This window comes from Brettanomyces nanus, chromosome 1 (assembly GCF_011074865.1).
Source record: "Brettanomyces nanus chromosome 1, complete sequence".
NCBI classification, from domain to species: domain Eukaryota; kingdom Fungi; phylum Ascomycota; class Pichiomycetes; order Pichiales; family Pichiaceae; genus Brettanomyces; species Brettanomyces nanus.
In genome coordinates this window covers 1024518-1038348 of record NC_052374.1, presented here as the reverse complement: position 1 = coordinate 1038348, position 13831 = coordinate 1024518, and the positions used below count along the sequence as shown (strand labels likewise).

The 13831-nt window shown below is 41.1% G+C and overlaps 6 protein-coding genes across 6 annotated transcripts; 2 read left to right on the top strand and 4 right to left on the bottom strand.

Moving 5' to 3' along the window:
* Nucleotides 1–1157: 1157 nt before the first annotated feature.
* FOA43_000486 (uncharacterized protein) lies at nt 1158–2876 on the top strand (the record flags this gene model as incomplete). The annotated part of the gene is made up of 1 exon (XM_038920817.1): nt 1158–2876. One exon carries the CDS (start codon nt 1158–1160, stop codon nt 2874–2876), a length of 1719 nt encoding a protein of 572 aa, XP_038776745.1.
* A 130-nt stretch (nt 2877–3006) lies between these two features.
* On the top strand, nt 3007–6608 carry FOA43_000485 (uncharacterized protein; the record flags this gene model as incomplete). Its single annotated transcript, XM_038920816.1, has 2 exons — nt 3007–3010; nt 3397–6608. 2 exons carry the CDS (start codon nt 3007–3009, stop codon nt 6606–6608), a joined length of 3216 nt encoding a protein of 1071 aa, XP_038776744.1.
* Nucleotides 6609–6642: 34 nt separating this feature from the next.
* Nucleotides 6643–7422, bottom strand: FOA43_000484 (uncharacterized protein; the record flags this gene model as incomplete). Its single annotated transcript, XM_038920815.1, has 1 exon — nt 6643–7422. The coding sequence occupies one exon, from the start codon at nt 7420–7422 to the stop codon at nt 6643–6645; it is 780 nt and encodes a 259-aa protein (XP_038776743.1).
* A 314-nt stretch (nt 7423–7736) lies between these two features.
* On the bottom strand, nt 7737–9944 carry FOA43_000483 (uncharacterized protein; the record flags this gene model as incomplete). The annotated part of the gene is made up of 1 exon (XM_038920814.1): nt 7737–9944. The coding sequence occupies one exon, from the start codon at nt 9942–9944 to the stop codon at nt 7737–7739; it is 2208 nt and encodes a 735-aa protein (XP_038776742.1).
* An 819-nt stretch (nt 9945–10763) lies between these two features.
* FOA43_000482 (uncharacterized protein) lies at nt 10764–11885 on the bottom strand (the record flags this gene model as incomplete). Its single annotated transcript, XM_038920813.1, has 1 exon — nt 10764–11885. The coding sequence occupies one exon, from the start codon at nt 11883–11885 to the stop codon at nt 10764–10766; it is 1122 nt and encodes a 373-aa protein (XP_038776741.1).
* Nucleotides 11886–12286: 401 nt separating this feature from the next.
* FOA43_000481 (uncharacterized protein) lies at nt 12287–13696 on the bottom strand (the record flags this gene model as incomplete). Its single annotated transcript, XM_038920812.1, has 1 exon — nt 12287–13696. The coding sequence occupies one exon, from the start codon at nt 13694–13696 to the stop codon at nt 12287–12289; it is 1410 nt and encodes a 469-aa protein (XP_038776740.1).
* Between the last annotated feature and the right edge of the window lie 135 nt (nt 13697–13831).

Genomic DNA, 13831 nt, shown 5'->3' with positions numbered 1-13831 from the left:
CAATTAGGAGCTATTAAACTCAATTTATCAGCGAAGGGCTGCAGTGAAAGTCATGGTTGCGTTAAAAGTTCCATAATTCTCTAGTGAATCTTTGGATTAATATACATTACCATGAGCTTGCCAGCCTCCAACTGAAGAAACACCCTAATTAATACCATGACCGGCATCAATATTTGCTTTGTACACTTTGTGATGCTTCAAGTTGGTATGGAATAGATCACCTTCAATCGTTCAGTAAACATATTCAACTTCAAGAAGGGGAGGGGGCATAGGCGTCAGGATCAAAGATGATTATTCCTGTACTCTGATCTTGAATAAAGGAAGTAAAAAAGTTGTTAGCAAAAAGTTTCAGAATTATAACTTCACGGCTAGTGGGCCATTATATCCTTTCATTTGAAGGTAATCTTCTGGCTTTCATCAATATTGGTTTCCGATCAGGAACTGCCTCTGATGTCCATACCGTATCAAACTACCAATTGATATCGATTTCAGTAAAGGAGTTCCGAAAAGCACAGCTTTTATAGAGTTTGTTGTGTGACCGTGATCGAGAAGTCACTGTACATTGCTTTAATTGGGTAGCAGTCACCCAACCTCACCGCTTGACAATAACGAATAGATGTGTGAGGACAAAAAAACAGCATCCAAAATTTCCCCACAACTAAGTGTTAAAAAAAAGACAATAGGCTATGCTATTGTCTTATGGAGATGTCAATAATACGAACCAGTAGCCCTATGACCAATAAGAATGATTGACACTGAGTCGGGTCTCAGCTTAAAACAATATAATTTTTCTGCTGCTACCAGTTTTCACCAATCCAGGTAAATGCCGTCTTTGCCGTGATCTGAAAGAGAAATCTTTTCTTTTTCAATATATTGTCTGACCTCCTAAAATATGCTAACGCCGCAAAGAGAACGTTCCAATTGCAGAAGTTATTAAAAAAGAAATTTTTATCACTGTGTCACACTTCTCCATTCTGCAGATACATTCAATAACAAAAGAAAGAAACCGGTGAAAACACAATACAAATTATAGTTATGCAATATTCCTCACAACCACCGGTTCGAAACTTCAGACTATAAATACTGGTGGCCATCGAGGCTGAAAATAATCTCTATGATTTCGTAGCTCAATTTAACTTGACTTGGCTTATAACACTATGAATAACTCGAAGCCAGAAATTTTGCATGCTGAATACCAGGAAGAAGTTTGTGAGCAGGATAATATTCAAGGGAAAAACAAAGTCGAATCTGATTTGTATAACTTTGACACTTCTGTTCTCGCAGATTTGGATGAGATACCAACATATCTCAAAGTATCAGGAAATAAGTTGCAACTTATGGCAACCTTGATGGGTTCTGTTGGATTTTGTCTTTTTGGCTATGATCAGGGGGTTATGGGTTCATTGCTTACACTTCCAAGTTTCAGAGACACTTTCCCATCAATTGATACAGTGACACACCCAGATACTCACACTTCCACAATCCAGGGATTTGTAATTGCAGTGTATGAGATTGGCTGTTTATTTGGTGCCTTAGTCAACTTGAGGCTTAGTGATAAGTATGGAAGACTAAAATCAATTTTCCTTGGTTGTGCTCTTATGGCCATTGGTGCTGCCATTCAGTGCTCTTCTTTTACTATCGGACAATTTGTTGTTGGAAGAGTCATCACAGGTCTAGGAAATGGTTTAAACACTTCATCTATCCCTGTTTATGAATCTGAGACGGTCCGGGCAGACGTCAGAGGTAAGTTAGTGATGCTCTTTGGTGCTGTGAACACTGGTGGTGTTGCCTTGAGCTATTGGTTAGACTTTGCTTTTTATTTCATTCATTCATCTGTTAGTTTCAGATTCCCGATTGCCTTCCAGATTCTCTTTCCTGTTCTCATATTACCGATGCTTCCTTTTTTACCAGAATCCCCAAGATGGCTTTCCAAACATGGACGCTTTAGAGAAGCTGCCAAAGTGTTTGCCGCTTTTGAAGGCACTTCCATAAACGATCCTATCGTGTTAGGAGAAATTGACAGAGTTAGACAATCCCTTATTGAAGAGAAAGAAGCCGGAAAGGGTCTTAGCATGCGCAAAGCTTTGTTCTCCCAAGGGAAGCATAGAAATTTCCATAGAATGATGTTGGGTCTCTGCTCTCAAATTTTACAGCAGCTTACGGGTATCAACCTTGTGACTTACTATGCCGGTACTATTTTCGAGTCTTATATTGGTATGAGTGCCTTGAACTCTCGTATTATGGCTGCCTGTAATGGTACCGAATACTTTTTCTTCTCCTTTGTGCCATTCTTTACCATTGAAAAATATGGTAGACGTGCTTTGATGATGATTGGCTCAGTATTTGAATGTTTCTCCATGACAATGCTTACTGTATTTACGGAACTTGCCAGGCAGGGACACAACAAAACTAGCATGGGCATCGGTGCTACAGTAATGCTTTTTGTGTTCAACTCTGCATTTGCATTTGGATGGCTTGCCATGACTTGGCTTCTACCTGCAGAACTTACTCCATTATCGATCAGAGCCCCCGCAAATGCCATTACCACTGCAGGTAACTGGTCTTTCAACTTCATGGTTGTCATGATTACGCCTATTGCGTTTAACAACATCCACAGTTACACATACACAATTTTTGCTATCTTCAACTTTTTGACTATCCCAATCATTTACTTCATGTATCCTGAAACCAAAGGAAGAACTCTTGAGGAGATGGATGAGATATTCGGCCAGTGCCCAATTAAAGAGCCCTGGAAGGTTGTTGGAATTGCCAAGAGAACGCCATACGAGGCTAGACGTTATATCAACATCGAAACCAGTACAATTGACAGTAGTTCAAAGAGCAATTCAGAGGCTGAAAAAGACATTGTTGTTTAGTACGATTTTATAACTACTTTTCTTCTTCACACAAAGTCACCATCTTCTCAGATTCAGGATCATTTGTGCTGAATATTCACTTCTACTTTAACATCTCTCGAAAATATCCTATTATCACAAACAGTGAAAAATGGGTAGTAGTGACATAAACATGAAAAGAGCACGGCTTAACATCCCGTAGGAATGGTGGATAGCTAAACAATCTTGCTAATCCCTTTTTGTAAAAGGCCAGGAGGAATCGGCATTGATGCCGGAAAAACTTTATGACAGGCAAGGGAGCCGTTTAAGTTCATCCCCGGTGGGGATAAAGAAACTTTTTCCGCGACTTCCCTCCTCTCTCCCTGCTTTAAAGTGGTTTCTGAAAGAAAAAAGAGACGAAGCAAAGTAAAGTGCCACAAGTGCGACGCTCGAGACGGGACGGTTTTGACTTCCAAGACACACCAAATTTTATATATTAGATTTAATTTCATTGCGTGCTATTCTCAAGGTTGGCTCTGTTTATCTACTCGCTTACACACAGAAATGAACTCCAATTTAGGAGGATCGGATGATAATTCTTATGTCCCGCGACAGATAGCAGATGCTACAGATGCTGATCTTCCGATGCATCCCCCAGTGAAAGCTGGGATGAATGATAGAGCTAAGAAGAATCCCAAGAGCTCTAAAACGCAGGCTCCAACTATCAAGGACAAAAAGGGAAGATCAACTTCTTGCTACCTCTGCCAGAAAAGAAAACAGAAATGTGATCAACGGTTCCCAAGTTGCACCAACTGTATTAGGGCTCATGTCAAATGTGTTCAACCTCCGCGATACGGTGAAAATTATCGATCGCATGTGAAGGACGATTATACAGCTCTCCTGGAGAAAAAGGTCAAGCAGTTGGAGAGCTTGTTAGATGAGACAACAAAGAAAATATATCAGCTAGAGCAGCAAGATAATCGAATTACTAGTAGTAGTGGTATTACAAGTAGTTCCGTCAGACAGATAGACACGCACGAGAACAATCATCGTGTAGACACTATCAATGCCAACGTGAAAAATGTTGCTTCTTTGCCATCAGCTGTGCTGGACAGATCAGAGACGTCGACTCCCTTTGATTCCAGCAGAATTTTAAAGTATAGAAAAATCGGTGATTTATTGGACATCTCCAAAAATACAGCTCGTTCTTACCTTCCTTACGACCAGTTTGATCATGCTTTAAACAAACCATACACATATTTTATGGCTGACAATGCGGATCGTGTCAAAAAGTCTTCAGTGGCTTCATACCATTTAACCAATTTTCTACGCTATGATCCGGTATTTGATCTCGATCAGGAATTGTCCAGACAACTTATTGATATCTATTTCGCTATGCTGCAGTATAAGTTTCCCCTACTCAGCGAGCAAGAAGTCAAGCAGTTTCATCACGATTATTTCGAGCGGAAAGTATTTTCCAACCATGTTGATTACCACTTTCGTGCCGCACGCATGCTTCTTATCTTTGCAATATCGGCCATATTATATCGTGCAACTGGAAGATACAGAGGTCCTGCTCCCTATAGGTTCTTTTCGAGTGCACTAAGACATATAGTGTTTTGCCAGAATTTAGAGCCACTCAAAAAAATCGAGCTACTCGTTTTACTCTGTTTGCTCATCAATAGGACGGACAAGGATTCTAATTGCCTTTATATGATAATCACAGATGCCATGAAACTTTGCATGCGGCTCAGCTTACATAAACAAAAATCGTATTGCAATGTCTCATCAACTCTTCGTGAACGTCATCTACGATGCTTCTGGTGTGCTTATATCCTGGAAAGATCTGTGTCAATTGCTGTTGCAAAGCCATTTACACTAAAGGAAAGCAAAATTGATAAATCATTACCCTCTTTTGACTCCGAAAGCTCCAAGCCTACGCCTCATTCTACTATTGGTACTAAGTTTATTAATCAGGTCATCAAGATTCGTCGCATGGAAGCTCACTTTGTTGAAGATTTGAATATTCTAAGTTCAGCTTCCATAGCCACACGTACCCAGCTGCCGAAAGTCCAGATCTACTTTCAGCGGTTACAAGAGTGGCGTAAAGAATGTCAGGGTTTCCAATCCGATAAGGAAACTGAGACACTATCCGTATATTACTATCGTGCCGTAAGAAATTTGATTCAGCCGTTTTTGGAACTTCTGGATCCTGATGATAAACTTTTCAAGGAATGCCAGGCTGCCGCAGGACAGATTTGCCAAGCAATCAAAACATTTCATCAGAAAACTGTTAGTGGCCATAGCATATTGAACATTCACACCACATTCACGTCTGGTGTTACACTCATATACTGCTTATGGTTGGAAAGAAACAGGGATGATATGAAGAGGAAGTTACTGGGAGATGACAAGAAGCACACGCGTCCATTGGTTTCTGCAGCGCTATTCTCGGGCATTGACGATCTCAGGGCTTGCTCAATATCTCTTTATGTGATGGCTGAGAGAACGAAATTTGCTCTAAGTTTTAGAGATTCATTTGACGAGTTGATGCATGCTACCGTTGACAATTTAATACTTCGTTGTGGACCAAACTCTTCAGAGATTTTGAATTATAGTGAACCCGGAATGCCCCCTGCTGTATACAGGCAGCCTTTGCAGCATTATCAGCTTGATTCTCGTTTTACACAGAAAACAGCAGCAGAGACCCAAGAGGATGAAGAGAGAACTAAGCGGACGGGGCACCTTACACGCTTGGCCATTCCAAGGGGCTTGAGCCATCTTCTTATTCACTCTCCTACCATAAGCGGAGTAAGATATGGTCAGATTGGTAATTCTTTGTCATCGGCCCAGCCGACAACCTCTACCTTTGCACCTCCAACCAAGCCCCTCATTCAATCTTCGGCTTTTGGCCAGTCGAACAACACTTTTTCAGTATCGAATTTTCACGCTCCGCCTCCGTCGGTCAGAAGCATGAATTTTGGGTCCTCTGCGACGATGCCGAACGTTTCCATACCTCCTGTCATGGCATCTCCCATAGCAAATACTGCTTCCTCTTTCTCTTCGATGTCGGCCGACACATTACGCCATGCTAATAGTGGTAACGAAAATACGGTAGAGGAGTTAGCACATTCTCAAAAGACTCTGAATGGGGCGCACGCAAACAATAGTGATGCTGTATACGCTATGAGTTCATCCGTCACCGATGTTGAACACACTCCCTCAACACCGACAACGACTGCCTCCTCTTCATCTTCAATCACTCCAGTCATTGCAAACACTCCAATTATACCAGAATTGCTACCATTTGTTGGTAGAACTACAGCTATGATCAATAACATTTCGGTGTGGACTGGCGAGTCTGGTCAACAGATTCCTCAGACTGGATTGGTGATGATCCAGCAGCAGAACAATGCCAATAGCAATGGTAACCCAGGATTTCTAATGAACTCTTCTGGAAATACCGATGGCTATACGGGGATGCCTTTCAGGGCCCCAAGTCAGACAGGGGCCGATTCAAGCATTTTCGGAAATCAGGTTGGTGTCGGAATGAACTTTATTGGAGGAAACTCTGGAACTAATGGTGGCAATGGTGGCAATGGTGGGAATGGGGCCAGTGGACAGAGTGGGGTTGAGGGTGCGGTCAGTGGTAACGGCAATGAACAAGTGATTGACTCGTCATCTGGCAACGGTATGGAACTGCTCAACAACTGGGGAAGCTACCCTAATGATGACTTCTGGTCTGTTCGAAATGATTTAGGATTTATACCTTAATTCCACAGATGGTATATAGATACTATTTAGGGTGTTAATTGGATTCTTTGCAAGTCCATCTCACATCATCCTTAATTGTAGTAACTCCTTCTTTGACCGGCTCTTCTTCCAATCCTTTTAGTTTACTGATACAGTCACCAAATTGAAGAATCGTTATCCATTTGGAGCCGTTTTGATGCCTTCTGATAACACTAATTGGGCAGTCAATATTCGATTTATCCCAAATTAAACCTTGGGCCCAGGCTCCAAGTCTGATGAATCGTCCCTCGTATTTTTCCTCGACTTCTATGTCAAACAAGGTCGATTTAAACCTCACATTATCGGTGCTATCATCGTCCAATTGAATCATATTATTGGGCTTACTATTGAGTGGATCCACCGAAACCCAGTGCTCTATGTAAGGTTCAACTTTTTTAGTATGTTCATTCATCATTTCCCCGGTCTCCTCTCTAATTCCAGAGCTCAAAGTGACAAAACGGCCACAATCAACAGGTATTTCATCCCTATTCGGCTTCACACTTGACTCTCTTCTCAAATAAGAGCTTAATCTTAATATATACGAAGAATCAAAGAACTGATGGGTGAACTCGATCTTAGTTGGGTTTTTGCTCAAAACACGTTCATCGCCAGCAAATGCCCAATCAAATGGAAATGACTTGAGTTCTGGATGAGAGTCAAGTGAGTTCTGTTTATAGCTTCTTATATCTATATACCTTCCGCTAGAAGTAGTGAGAACTAATGTATCTGTCCTTTCGGGCAACTGTTCAGGTTCTGAGTTAGGCCAAAAAATAGAGAGCCTAATGGATGCACTCATGGAAAGTTTGAAAGAAATGGAGCACTTGCGGTACACTATTAATGAACGTACAAGCAGTAGTAACTAGTGGATCTTTCTCTCTTCTTATTCCATCCACTTGAGAATGGATCTCGAAATTCACTACCGAACTAGGTAATTCTATTTCCACTAGCGCGGAATATTTCGTACGACCTATGAAAATAAATCTATTGAGATAAGATTAATAAGGGTACCTAAAAACTATCAATTTGCAAACTGAGTATGACGAGGTGGGAGTGTATCCATTTACTACCATATTTCCCTAAACTAAAGGCAGTAAGCATAAGGTGAGCTACCTAGATAATGATGGTATGGTGATGTCCTGGATCATTAATCACGTTACCCTCCTTATCAATAGTACAGTACTTGATATCGTTAAACCAAGAATCCGCTAGAATTTCGTCTATCGTAGCCCTCTTTTTAGGATCAACACAAAGCATGCGTGATATCAGAGGTCTAGAAGCATGAGGAAGCAACCTCATCAATCTATAAGGACCGTGAATTTGCCGATGAGTCTTGGAAACCGCCTTTTGGCGACGCTCTGGTACACTGTCGATTTCCGATTTAGGCTCTGGGCTCAACTTATGATGTGATGAGTGTAACTTGTCAGGTTGTGCTTCAAGCTTATTCTGGTCAACGTTCTCTAAGTCATCAACCTTCTGATCTGAATCTTCTTTTGCATCATCCTGCTCTTCATTCTTCACATCTTCTTTCACCTTCATATCATTATGGTCTTCCACAAATTTGTGCTCATCCCCATCACTCTGCTCATGCTCATTCACATTTTCCTTCTCCTTATTCTTCTCCTCGTGCCCGTGCTCCTGCTTTGACTCGTGTTCTTTCTCCTTCTCCTCATTCTCACGATCTAACTCAAACTCATCAGCGTTCTTCTGTTCATGCTCACCCTCATGCTCGTTCTCGTTCTTCTCGTTTTCGTGCTTATCTTTAATGTACACTGCTTCAACACCCTTCGTAACACCACAAAGATCATCGTTTTCATCTTGTTCCTCTTTTCTCTGTTCCTCTAACTTTCTTTTTTCTGCAATCTTCTGCTTTCTCTCCAGTAACAATTGTTTATGTCTTTTTGCACTCTCCAAGTAGTCATGGGGAATATCATCTTCCATGCAATACAGAGAGAAACTTGGATCATCTTTCTTAGGAGCTTTCCATGGAAATCTCCTGAGAGTCATACAACAATATATGATACCAATAGACCATATATCGACAAATTGTGGATCGTAACGATTGGTAGAAGAAAGAACCTCTGGAGCCAGGTATGGGTCTGATCCCACAATGCCGTGTGCCATCACCACTTCGTCTTCAAATGGATACTTGAACACTACGGCGGAGCCAAAGTCGATTAGTTTGAGTATTCCCTGTTTGGTCACCACGCAGTTATCTAATTTCAAATCTCTATGTGCCAATCCAACAGAATGTAAATATTGAACACCTAAGGTGATCTGTTTGAGGGAGCAATTGATTTCTGAACGAGTCATCTTACCGGACATAACCACAGAAAAGAAGTCAACAGGAGCGTATTCCATCACTTCATAGTAGTGATTGTTCTCGCAGATAATATCCAATGTTTTGATAACGTTGGGATGATGAAGCGTGGATCCGATACAAAACTCAGCTGTGCATTTTTTGGCATACTCCTTGACACTCTCATGGGCTCTTCGAGGAACAAACTCCTTGACGGCAAATGTGACATTATCGGATTCTCTGCTGATCAAACGAACGGATCCACCCGCTCCCGAACCCAACATTTTACCTGGCTTTCCATATTTCTTTGAGAGAGAACCTTCCAGTCCATCCCAGAATCTCTGATCTGTCTTAACTATCATGTTGTTATGTGAATCATGCGTAAAAGTAGGGCCGGAGTTAGCATGCGATACGGTTCGAGGAGACGTCGTTCCACTGTCGTGTGTAGTCCGCTTCCTCATAGGACGGAAAAACTTTTTCAATTGTACCATGGAAGATGAATAATGAGGCTGCGGCCTTTCAGCATGAGCAGACGTCATATTTAATTGAGTGTTAGCACCGTGGTAATGGTCCAATAGACTATCACCAGTATGAGATCTTCCCATAGATAATCCAAAGAATGAACGTCTAGAGCTGATCACTTGAGGCACAGATCCGGTATTCATACCAGAATTAGAAACAGTAGGACTCAATGAGCCATTGGTAGCCGCAAATGATGCAGCAGCTTCTCCCGCATTGGACATCTGTTGATTGAAAAGTTGTGACTTACTATGATTATGACTGTGACCCTGAATCATGCGTTGACTCTGATTTGCATCTGTAATACCAACTTGACTCTCACTATTATTTGAAGAAGATATCTGAGGCTTCAGGGCCATGGAGGATTGTCGGCTTGAAAGAGACTGTTGGGATGACTTTTGACCATCTATTAGGTCTACTCTTTTTTCCGGAATAGAAGTTTCTTGATCATTAGACTCCTCGTGGTGCCTAAGATGGGCCAGCATTGTTCCGAATCGAGCCATGATGTGTGATAATATAGTTCTTAAGTCCTTTAAAAGAAACTCTAAAAAAAAAAGCCAAAGATTAAAAAAGGAGAGAATAATAAGTGGGGACGAATATCCGCAAGGAATATACTCTAGCAATAGAAGAAGTTGGTCAACTAGAAAAGCTGGATATCTTGGCTTAAGGAATGGTCGATCCTCCTCCTAAAAAATGGTAACTGAGATAAAATGAAATAGCCTTGGAAAAGCAGGACATGCGAACTAAAACTGTATGACTTCTTTTTTAGAGCCAATATGGAAGAAGCTTTTTTTTTTACTCTCTATTTATTTTACGCTTTTTATTTGTTTCCTCCTGGTTCCTGTAGCTCATTGCTTGGCATTTTACTAGCTGTTCTCGGAGTGTGGGGAGGGGATGCAACTCTGTGAAGAATTCGAAAATTTTTCGTTGCTCCAATTTGCCTGACAGGGAAGAAAGTACGCCGCGATTGGCGGACGTGAGGAGTACCGGGAGCCCACCAGGTGATCGATCTTCATTGGAAGGCAGGTCATGAGGGAATTGACTCTTTGGGCAGTCTAGGTACGCTTATGTCTACAACCCATGTCCTATACAGAGATGCAGACAGTTTTACCTCTTTAGTATTAGAATTTGAATTTGTGTCTCTTTCCTTCGTGTCTTGCTTCATCACTCTTTCCACGGCCCGGAATATGTTCAGTTAGTAGATCGGATGTTCTGGTGTTCGGATGCTTCGGAGATTCTAGTGCATTAATATTACAACCGTTTATTACTTGTCTATTTATAAGTCAGTGATCGAGGGTTATGAACAAGAGTATGGGAACCTGCTACTTGGCTTCGGATGTTGCAGGCTCAGCCGTTGCATATAATCCGAGGAGTCCGGCATTGTTCCCGCGATCGTTGAAGTCCACTATGAACTTCCTTAAATTCTTTCTCATTTCATCCTTGGCCGGGAAATTGGTGTAGTAGCTGTTCGTCTTGTTATGACTGATATTCTGCATCAAATTCTCAATATCAATTAATCCTCTTCGTATACATGCATCGAATAGTTCCAGAATGTCCAGCTTATCCACACCTCCATCTCTTACAATGAGATAGTTGTCCAAGGAAATCTCTTTGTACCGTTTTAGTAAACGCTGACACATAAAATGTCGACTCTCCATGTAGTTGGCCCATTTAAAGCTTCGATTCACTAAAAGAAATTCGCACAGGAATCTCGATTCTTCCGTAGACATACTATACGGATTTCTAGAAGCAATATCAACTAACGGCACATTCTTTCTGAGTTTCTTCAACTCCTTCTGAGCCTTAACACTTCGGCTATAATATCTAGGCATGAACTTGGGAAACAAACAAGTTGTGGGCAAGATGTATGGTGAAAGCCAGCAAATTGCTAGGGAGAATTCTTCCAAAATGGCAAACAAAACAGCAAAAAATGGAAGTCTTCGCATGTCATATTTGTTTCTAATCATACTCTGTAGCTGCTTTCTTGAGATACGTATGTAGTTTCTGTCATCCTTCTTTTCAAATAGCCACATCTTGTCCCCTTCTACGTTATGCTGGCACCTTACCGCTGTAGCTAGCTCGCCAATGATCTGATCTAGTGACAGACTCCTCAAGATCATCTTCTTATCTTTCGAGCTTCCAGTAGCCTTATCGGATCTATCCAAACCATTATCAAAAATATAGAAAGGATCATGCCGTCTATACACAGTTTTCTTTAACTCTCTGTATGTTCTCCATACGTTACTGATACCTTCTTTGAAGAACTGGATGTAGCCGTGGATAATTCTGTACCATAATATTAACTTCCTCATACTGCCATCCTGTAGATCCGGTCTATCATGTTTCAATGTTGCTAATATTTCACCTCGGCTCTTCAATAGTTGCAATTGAGGTAGTGTTCGTAACGAGTTCAACATATCCTCTCCGTCATTTCTCTCCGTCATTTGCCTGGAAATCGTCCGAAATAGATAGTCCTCCTCTCTCGGTTGATTTAAACATTTTTCTATATCGTGCAACGATGTTAACTGTGACTTTCGTGCAATAACTGACGTATTAAATAGTCTGGCACAATTGATGCCGTGCAGTGACTGAATATGGAATCCTGCTGCCCTGCATCTTCCATTGATCGCCAGTCTGCTCTTGTACATTTCAAGAACTCTTGTTATGATTTGGAGTGTGTATTAATGTAAAATAGAAAACCTAGTTATAGAGAAGATGCGCTCAGGAACAGGAGCCAGATGAAAGAGACATTTTTTACCCACCGGGGATTTTATTGGGTAGTCACGGCGTAGCAGGATTCTTTTCCCAGGTAATACCGCGTCCGACGCTGATGAATTCTTTCAGCCTACTCTAAAATAGGCTTGTCGGTAGGATCTTTACCATACCAGACGTACCAATCACTGTACTTCTTTGCAATTTCAACCTTGAGCTCGTCCTCGTTTTCAAAGTTCCCTTCTATACTGTGTTTAGCGGCCATTGCAGATATCACATCAAAGAATTGGATCCCAAAAGATAGTTTCCGTGAAATTACTGGCGTCACTTCAACTATTTTTCCAAAATGGGAGAAATCCTTAATTACCGCTTCTACATCAAAGCTCTCTGTGTAATTATTTAAAGGATTAGGGTATGAGAATTGTTTTTTAACTCCTGTTGCTGTCTTCTTTTTGTTAGGAACAGGTCGTTTTAAAACAAGAACTCTTCGTGCCCCTTCTGGTTCAGCCATGTATTCTAGAACCTCTTTTTCAATATCGTTGGCAATTCCCTTATTGAATTTCCTTTTTGAGAATTCATTAGGAACCCATTGTGTAACAATATGAAACCCATTAACAACAAATGCTCCAGTTCTGGAATGTTCATAAAACTTCATCGCATTCTCATGGTTATCGAATTGAAGCCTAAGATTTGTTTCTCCCCAATCAATGCAGTCATTCCAATTATGAAGCCCTGTAATTAGATTCCAGTCGATTCTTCTTAGTAACTGCACGCTTTGTAATGGTCCTCCTCCAATCTGGGTAAGAATCGTTGCTAGACTTGTACATTTTGGAATATCCGTAAGAAGAAGCGTCCAAGAGGTAGCCAACTCCGTATTATTAGCAAATATATTTGCTATTGGTAATACTTGATTGAGAACAGCCTCATTATTCTGAAGAGCTTGAAAATATAATGCCTTGGTAGGTGGTAGCAATTGTTTTAGGGTTTTAGTATTCTTCGACTGGGCGCTTTCAGTGTTGCTCAAATTTGCCTCTATCAATCTACTTAATAGAAGTTGTTCCTTTAAAGCAAATTCGTCCTCTTTTTTCACAACCGTTCCTGATACCCTCCTTTCTTCCGAAAACCATTCGCTTAAAAAATGTCTACCACTTCTTCGACTGGTCTTTCTCGAGGAACGAAACCGGCTGGATTCGGAGGTAACCTCAGAAGCCTCGTTTTGAGCGAATAGACCTCTACTCTCTGTTTGTCTATTACCTACAACTTCACTAACATTAGAGTTGAAAAGCCAGTTCTTGGCTAGTTTTCTGAAATGTGTGTGCTTTTCTCTGTAGCTGTCACTTTCATCGACTCTATAAAGACCTTTTTCTAAGTTGGATCCCTTGGAGAAAGACCTGATATCGTTAGCTTTCTCCTGGTAGCCACTTTCGTGAGGAATTCCGCAATCCAATGGTCTCTTGAGTTTTCTCAGTGATGGCAAGAGTCTCGATTCTGATGTATCAGAATTTCCGCAAATTTCATCTTTGGCATCTGTAGATTGAACCATTGATGATTCATCTCGAGAAAGCAATTGTCGAAGCATTTAATCAGAAGGAAGGCCAGCTACCTTTGAAATAGCAATTTTAAGCAAATAATATGTTGACACTCAACGATGGTAAAAAAAAGATTGAGTGACCTTTTC